The sequence below is a fragment of the Triplophysa dalaica genome, chromosome 18 (assembly GCF_015846415.1).
Source record: "Triplophysa dalaica isolate WHDGS20190420 chromosome 18, ASM1584641v1, whole genome shotgun sequence".
Taxonomy (NCBI): domain Eukaryota; kingdom Metazoa; phylum Chordata; class Actinopteri; order Cypriniformes; family Nemacheilidae; genus Triplophysa; species Triplophysa dalaica.
Window position 1 is genome coordinate 20,210,994 of NC_079559.1, and position 8,728 is coordinate 20,219,721.

The following is an 8,728-nucleotide window of genomic DNA, read 5'->3' on the forward strand; positions in this document are numbered from 1 at the left end:
ATATGAGAGTTGGCAGTAATACACAAATGTTTCTCGACTGGTATTACACACGATGTACGTACAGGGTACGGCCATGACCACGATATCATTTTTCCCCGCATTTCATGTGCGGGGCTCGTATGTGTTCACCGCACAGAATCACGACTTTATAAAGACAAAGTAGTCTGACTCTCGGAAGACACGATAATGCATCAACAACCACTTCCGCATTATAAAGGTCTATAAAGTTAAATTACACAGTTTTGATTTCTAAAAACTAATTATGATTGAAAACAATTGTTTCTTTCCTGTAGCTCAGTGGTAAGAGCATTGCGTTAACAACGCAATATTGTGGGTTCGATCTCAGGGAATTGCACATAACTAAGTATGTATAGAAGAATGCAACGTAAGTCGCTTTGGATAAAAGCGTCTGCCAAATGCATAAATGTAAACATGTAAATTATTCCGGGCCATTAAAGATTACACTCTGCTGCCGCCCCTTACTGCACTCTTTTTTCTGCGCATGTCCATTCTACTCTCTTCTATTTCTGTTGGTCCGCTTTTCGTTTGATGGTTAAATAAAAGTCTCACCAGACTTTATTTATTTTAATCTCAGATTTTAAAGTGTTTCATTGTTTAATAATTTGCGAATCTAAACGTCAGGTATCGTTCTTTTTTTTCTGTTGACGTTTAATAATAAAAAGATATTTCGCATACTTCCGCCATGAAACGCTTATGTGGTTATGGCTGCGTATTGAATGCGCATAATGCATTGAAACCGAGCGCATTCTGTTGTGCCTCATGTTAGTTATTAACCTCAAATGTCTGCGAATCTCCGCATTCTGTGCTCCAGATTAGCCAAGAGTCAGGAAACAACGCTGAACACGCAAATACAAATAACATTATAACAGAATGTTGTACATTCATTACTCGTGGAGATGTTTAGACATTAAATATTATGAAGACATGTAAAAGCGCTTTTTGTCGCGTGGCAGAAAATGAAGTGTGTATTGTGTCTTGGATAGACACAATGGGTAAGTTAATGTATTGTTTATATGAGATTGTACTGTAACGTTATGTGTCAGGTGCATATGTTTTGTATTGTGTGTATCGCAAACTGTTATGTTTCTAACTTAAATCGGTTGTTTACATAGTCAGATATAATCTTAACGGGTCTTTTATTGTAAAACAAACGAACAAAAGCGAACGAATTCATAAATGAATTGTTATGGAAACCACATGACTTTTTGTGTTTTTCTTGAACATATTCCAATACCTTCAGCCATATTTAATTAAACGTTTTTATAATAACGTTTTTTGTCTTGATATATTTTATTCTGGTGTATTAGGATTGTTAAGTCATTCATTCTTCTGCTTTTGTAGATGTTCTAAGGTCTGGCTTAACTTCTTCAAAACCTATTACCATTGTAGAATGGAGTAAACGTTCAGATCATTAATTCTTTATTACCTCTGGAGTTTGCCCTGCTGGACATAGAAGGTGCCCTTCCATCATAATGACTGGCAATGAGCGCCCAGGGAAGTCCAGGTTTTGGCACCCTTTCACTGGCTTCAGGACACGCATGGAGAGGGTCATGCTGGCCCGGAGTGAAAGTGTGCCAGGAGAACCCGTCTTAAAAGTGACCATTACGGAGACCACAGTACTTGAGTCTGACTCGGGTGTGTGGAACTCCAGAGCTCTGGTGTATCTGGTGCTTTGGTACTTCTTCAGCTTCTGCACGCTCTTCCTCAACAAGTACATCCTCTCTCTTCTGGAGGGAGAGCCCAGCATGCTGGGTAAGTTTCTGAAAACATGTTACATTCTGAATCATCCCTTGTGATCTGTGCTGATCAAAAAAATTCAGTCCAACAAACAAGTTGTAATACAGTTGCCTTGATAAAAAATTGAGCCGTCATATCATATCAGTTTATTTGGGCCCCGCTCCAAGTGAAGGAAAAATATGTTTCAGGCCATTAATATTGCTTGCGATTTTGTTCACCCCCAACATCTCATTACCATACGTAAAACAATCGGTTGTAAGAGACGTTATATAATATAAATAAATATTAAAATTAAAGAATCATAAAATATGCATTTGTTGTACTTGTATTAAGCCTATGTGACCCTGGACAACAAATCCAGTCTTATGTCTTGACCCTAACCTATGGGTCAAATTTTCTAAATTTACATTGCGTCAATTAGGCGGAAAGTTTTCTTGAGAAATATAAATACGAAAAATCTATACACTTATTAGTGAATGAGACCCAGTGTATTTTTGTCTTTTACTTAAAATGTCTTAAGACTGGTTTTGTCATCCAGGGTCACATTAATACATTGATATTCTGGCTTTACAGTGAGTAGAAGGCATAACATGTATTTGGAAAATTTGGCCAAACTTCATCTATCCCTATCTTACATTTCAAATGTTTTTTTTCGATATAATCTAATTTTAATTCTTAATACATGGATTGTTCGTGCTTTTTAAAATTATGAGCAAGTGTATAAGAAATATGTAGGTTAAATATAAAATCGCCATTGAGAAAAACCCGGGGTTATGAGAGTTTGCAGGGGAAGATACATTTGCGTATTTATCATTACATTAACACTGTCTTATATAGCATCTCTAAACTTATATCACTTTTGATTTGGGAATTCAATTTGTTTTAGACATGTTTATTTGTGGGAGTTTTATCCATTCAGCATCAAAGACGTAATTTAACCTCTTTTGCCCTATTTAATAAGCACTTGTTTTGTATTGAACTGTTCTTTGGACCTGACGTGATTTTATCTTTTAGGTGCGGTCCAGATGCTCTCCACCACTGTCATTGGCTGTGTTAAAATGTTCGTGCCTTGTCCCCTGCACCACCACAAATCCCGTGCTGAATTCCCCTCCAACTTTCTGATGATAATGCTCTTTGTAGGGTTGATGAGGTGTGTTTGCACTGTACACTACATTCATCGTTATGTGATAAAATACAGAAAAATACAATTGTGTTGCCTTACAATATAGCTGTATACGGTATTAACCACTATCTTTTCCTATTTAGTTTAGGAACATGCTCGATACATTGGGCTTGATGTGATATTGGTCATGTATATCGTACTATTTTAAATTGTGTTGAAATCACATTTGTAATACTTCACCCCGAATCAAATTAAATCAATCAATACTGTGCATATAGGAAATGAATGCACATTTTTAGCACTTTATGTTAGTGTTATTGTTAGTGTTTTCTTTAAAAATGTTCATCTCAATTTACTGTAATGTTTTTTTCAGTTTTTAGTTATACCAAACTACTTACAATTGGCAAAATACAACTGTTCTTTACAGTTTTTGTGATACGAACCCATTAGGAGTTAAAGCTAGTTGGACAACCGAATCTGCTTGAGATTTGTTTTCAAATGATCAATGAGGATAAAGGCCAGGGGATCTTGTTTTACTTGTGTTATTTTTTGTCCTCTTTTCTGTATGGTGTCAGGTTCACAACTGTCGTGTTGGGTTTGATTAGTCTGAAAAATGTTGCAGTATCATTCGCTGAGACAGTGAAGAGCTCAGCGCCCATCTTTACTGTTATCATGTCCCGACTCATACTGGGAGAATACACAGGTACTGTGCCTTCTGACTTGCTTGTCACAGTTTTAGCTACAGGGTTGAATCATGTGGCTCGTTGAGGACAGGGATTGATGCAGCTTAACTGGCAGAGCATTGCATTACTTGCACAAAGGTCTTGGGTTCATTCTGAAGGAACACGCATACTGATAAAATATATACATTCAATGCATTAAAGCCTCTGGCAAATGCATAAGTCCGGCTTGCTATTACTTTTCTAGGCTGTAGGACGTGTCCTTAAAACGTGTAAGTGGACTCTTTTGACACCCCAAATATTCCGGGGTGCAAATATCACTCGTATCGTTTTCTGAAGTAATATGCAACACAACACTTAACAAGCTGTTAATGTTGTAGAAATAGTTTGGTTCTAAAATGGTTGAATGACAGCAGTGAAAAACAATAAAAATACTGAAAAGCAACATTCATGCATAGTATTGCGAAATAAATATGAAAAAAAGTTCAATCATATATTATTCCGGCTGCTGATAACTATTACAGCGCTGACCGCAACCTGAGTTTGATTCCCGTCTCTGGAGTCTTGTGCTGAACTTTCTCCCAAGATTTCCTGTCAGCTTGGTACTGTCCTGTCCAAATAAAGGTGTAAAAGTGCCAAAACTTAAAAAAAAACTACTACGATATTTAGTCCGTTGTTTGTTGTAAGAAGCTGATAAATCAAACTTCTCGTGTTGTATTTGCACTAAACCGAGCTGTATTTTTTTTCTTTTGTTGTGTTGATCATTTTGTTTGAACGGTTTTTATGATGTTTTATAAAGAACACGTCAGATAATCAACCTAATTACATGGGAAGAGCACACCCTGTAAGCATTCAACCAAGGGCTATAAATTTACATCACTTTCCTCAGTTCTTCGACAGCTTTCTAGCATCCCTCCACCAACCCCAACTCCCCAAATCTCACTTCTAAGGAGGTGCTCAGGGTTTGGCCAAACCAGGGGCAAAATTCTAGACTCAGGGCTGAGTTCTGGACTCAGAGCCCTCCCCTCGGACAGCACGCCAAATACGCATAACCCTCCCTATTCATTAAATGTGTGAACTCGTGAAATTACATTTCATGCCACTTAGTGTCCACCTTTGAAGCGAAAACTACTGCATTTACTACAATATGTCCTGATGTACATGTTCACTGCTTGTCTTGGTTTATATAATAATTTCTCCGTGTGTCCTGTGGCAGGTTTCTGGGTGAATTTGTCTCTGTTTCCTGTGATGGCAGGTCTGGCTCTCTGCACGGCCACTGAGGTCAGCTTTAACATGCTTGGCTTCTCTGCCGCTCTCTCCACCAACATCATGGACTGGTAATGCTTTCAATGATGAAAACTTTCTTGAGTGAAAATTATGCTTTCGCAGTAAACATTACATGTCATATTTCAGTTTACAGAATGTGTTTTCTAAGAAACTCTTGAGTGGGGAAAAGTATAAGTTCAGGTGAGTGCTGGAGATTCGTAAACATTTGCAGGATGTGTAAAGCACTGGATGTCAACGCTGTCCTTGTAATTTATCTTGTGTAGTCCTTCAGAGCTTCAGTTTTACACCAGTGCTGCAGCGGTCATCATGCTTATACCAGCTTGGGTTTTTCTTATGGTCAGTTGGCACAGCACACACAACTCTAACATGAGCACACTTCACACATGCTAATCAGTTAGGATCAGCTCTTTTGGAAAAAAAAAGGTCAAGGAATCACAGACATAATATAATATAATATTAGAGGCGTTTGTTATTAAGTCTCTTTACCTCAGTCAAGCCGGAGTCCCTTTCACTATTAAAGATCCAGTGGATCTAGCATCTAGATGCAGCATCTAGTCAAGTGAACTTTATTTATATAGCGCTTTCTGGTCATTTCTCCTATGCATTTTAAAGGGGTCATATGGCGTGAAAACACGTTTTTTTGTGTCTTTGGTGTGTTATAAGTAGGGCTGTCGTGATAAACCGACGATAAATATCTCGTGATTTATGCACAGCTTTTGAGTGAAGTACGGTGCTGCTGCATCCGAAAGCCAGAGGTCGCTCATGTGTAGGAACTCCAAATACACACTGCAGAAGAAGACCATAACACGTTCTAGAATCTAGTTAATGCCTTAGGACTTTTTTATCGCTGTTACCAAAACCTCATGAGGTATTTTTATGATAATAAAGTATATTTATAATGATCATTTTTGACGGGTGTTGTTCTTCCTAATGCATTTCCTACTGATCCCAAAACCATTCTTCGCTGACAAGCTACGCATAGACACATTGCATATCGCAACCAGCTTGATTTCAATAGGATTTAGTGGTATCGCGATAGATTATCGTTCAGCCCTAGTTATAAGTTGCCAATGCATGTATAAGACATGTCAAATTGCACAAATTAAAGTGTGGGAACAAAAGATGCATTCTATCTAAAAGCGAACGCTCACCCAGACCTGCCTGAAACACCTCGTGTTACGACACCCCCACAAATCTACGTCAGTTTGAATAAGACCGCTCAAATGTATACACAAGTAAGGTGGTGTACCTGTCAGTACAATTGAAGAGGAACCTGATGTTCCAAATATGATAAGAGGCGTTACATTTCCGTCACACACTTGCAGTATTCCACCAATCACAACACACTGGTTAACTGGCCAATCAGAGCACACCTCACTTTTCATAGCGATGAGCTTTGTAAAAAATCAATGCGTTTCAGAGAGGCGGAGCAAAGAAGAAATACAAACATGCTCAGTATGTGGAAAATCAAGCTTTTTTAACCTTAAATCGTGTGTAAACAAATGATTATATTCATTTTAACCGTGTCATATGACCCCTTTAACACCAGCGGACTCATGTACTAAATGCTTCATGCATCATTATTACTTTTGCACAAACTTTCCTTCTGAGATTTGAAGCCATCACTAACCCCGAGTATTCAGCTTTGGCTCATAACTTGTTTTGCAGCGTTTGTGCTGTGGACATGAATGATGCACGTGAGTGGCACGTTCAGGAAAGGTGTGACAAGGCTTAAGATTTTCAACCTGCAGACTATTTATGGGCTGTAAAACGAGCAGCGACAGCCTTGAATTTAGTCAGTGAGCAGCCTCCCGCAACACCCTGACAAGAATGCGGCTATTCCCTTAACATAACCTATAAAACCATAACAATGCTTTGGCATTAAATTGTTTATCATTGGTTTATGTACAATAACTTTATATTACTAGATGTATTTTAGCTTTCATGCTGTCGTTAGTCCATCAGCTGCTGTGTGTTTACGACAACATAAACTGCATTAGTATCTGATGATGTTTTCGTACTGTAGGATATGCCTGTGATCGGGAAGGGCGAGAGAAACTTTAAATTGTCCCAGGACATTGTGTTGCTGCTGCTGTTCGATGGTGCTCTGTTCCACTTACAGAGCGTCACAGCATATGCCCTCATGGGCCGCATCTCTCCCGTCACCTTCAGGTCTGTATGTGACCCGTCTGGGAAAATAACTATTTTATAAAAATATTGTTTGTGAGATTCACCATTCGGTGTGAGCGTATTGATAGTGTATATGAATGAATAAAAGTAACGATGACTTTATCCTCTCTTTCAGTGTCGCGAGCACAGTGAAGCACGCTCTCTCCATCTGGCTGAGCATCATTGTTTTCAGTAACCCCATCACTGTGGTGTCTGCAGTGGGCACGGTCATGGTGTTCGGGGGAGTTCTGCTTTATAACAAGGCAAAACAAGTGCAGAGAGACATTCTTGTCCAGCATTTTCAGGTCCAATCAGATTCGGAAAAGAACCCCCTTATCCAAGACTGCGAAGCCACGCCTCTCAAATAAACTGTAATATGGTTGTATTCCACCCCAAAGGAGGTTTGTGGATTTCAGTCTTTTCCAAGATTTTGACCCAGCCAGGCAGATATATCCGAGCAGGAAAACAAAGGGCGTAAACATTCTTAAAACCGGATTTTAACATTTATATGCTTGACAATTATTTCAATGGTGGTCAAAATTCAGAAAGGATATTAAAAAAAGGTCGGGTCTTTTTTACACAAGCTCTTTCTTAAATTTTGGTATCGCATGAATTAGAAGTTGTGCCTTTATATGACTCATTCTTTTCGGTTTCGGGACCCATCAGTTTTCCTTAGAGTGGTGAAAATAAATGGAGACTCAAGAATTCCACATTTATGGAAGAAATCTTATCTGCAAGAAATATGCAGATCACATTTCATCCAAAATAGCATGATTTATTTTTCTTAATTTTGGGGCAAAGATTTTCTTTGTGCGAAGTATCTTGGAAGTTCGTTGCATAAAATGATAGCAAGCACCTTTTTCTCAGGCTTCCGGAGTTCAATGTAATGCTTTTACATTCCACCACTTTTCTTAAATAACAATTGTCATGTGGGCTGTGCACATACCGTCCTCTGTAACAGAACTCTGAATTCTGATTGCAGTCATTGTAGGCATGGCTGTTAGCTCCCTGTGTTTTCACTTGTCTTGTCATGATTTACTGGAACCATAGGTCATGCTATGAAACAAAGAGTTTCTCGAGTGACGTGGCACATGTTGGATCAAGAACATTCATATCATCACACTTGTAACTGTTGGATGATTGTGAAAATACTCGATGACTTGCTATTAGTCACAATGTATTTTGAGCTTGTTTAAGTGAATACGATTTTTTGTAATTTGTTGTAAATCTCCCTCAAGTTGTTTGCTGACGTTGCGTAACTGACAAGACGAGAAGTAGACAAGTCGGATATGATGAAAGAATACTTGAAACTGGTCGAAGTTTGAGGTAGTAAACTTATGGTTCAGCTGTGGTGGGTTGCACATAAATGACATGTACAATAAGATAACCTGTATTTTATATTCCGTGTTAAATAATTAGTGATGGGAATTGTATAATTTGGTCTGTATATGTACATTTTTAACACAAGTCGATTTAAACGAATTTTGCAATTCTTTAATAAATATATGAGCTTCAACGTTTGTGTTTTTTATGCATTTAGCCAAGTAAGACTTGATTTTGATTTAGGAGGAAAAAGAAATGTGTGTCAGGCAAAGGGGAAAAACATTTGTGGTTTTTCCTTTCTATACAAAAGGACAGCGCAACAGTTTCCATTAAAAGAAAAGAAAACAATGTTTTTATAAATATAAAAAGAGAATCGAACACAACCAAT

General features: G+C 38.2%; 1 protein-coding gene across 1 annotated transcript; it reads left to right on the top strand.

Annotated features, from left to right (window-relative positions):
• The first annotated feature begins 544 nt into the window (after positions 1 to 544).
• si:ch73-236j9.2 (solute carrier family 35 member E2A) lies at positions 545 to 8,533 on the top strand. Its single transcript, XM_056772927.1, has 9 exons — positions 545 to 1,013; positions 1,363 to 1,773; positions 2,773 to 2,908; positions 3,457 to 3,584; positions 4,778 to 4,898; positions 4,975 to 5,028; positions 5,112 to 5,184; positions 6,875 to 7,020; positions 7,154 to 8,533. Exons 2-9 carry the CDS (start codon positions 1,494 to 1,496, stop codon positions 7,383 to 7,385), a joined length of 1,170 nt encoding a protein of 389 aa, XP_056628905.1. The 5' UTR covers positions 545 to 1,013; positions 1,363 to 1,493; the 3' UTR covers positions 7,386 to 8,533.
• The last annotated feature ends 195 nt before the right edge of the window (positions 8,534 to 8,728 follow it).

Bases quoted from the DNA above. Each gene is read 5' to 3' on its own strand.
- si:ch73-236j9.2 (XM_056772927.1), top strand. From the start codon at position 1,494: ATGACTGGCAATGAGCGCCCAGGGAAGTCCAGGTTTTGGCACCCTTTC. The intron at 5,029-5,111 runs GTGAGTGCTGGA...TATCTTGTGTAG, and splicing joins GGGGAAAAGTATAAGTTCAG to TCCTTCAGAGCTTCAGTTTT. The intron at 7,021-7,153 runs GTCTGTATGTGA...CCTCTCTTTCAG, and splicing joins ATCTCTCCCGTCACCTTCAG to TGTCGCGAGCACAGTGAAGC.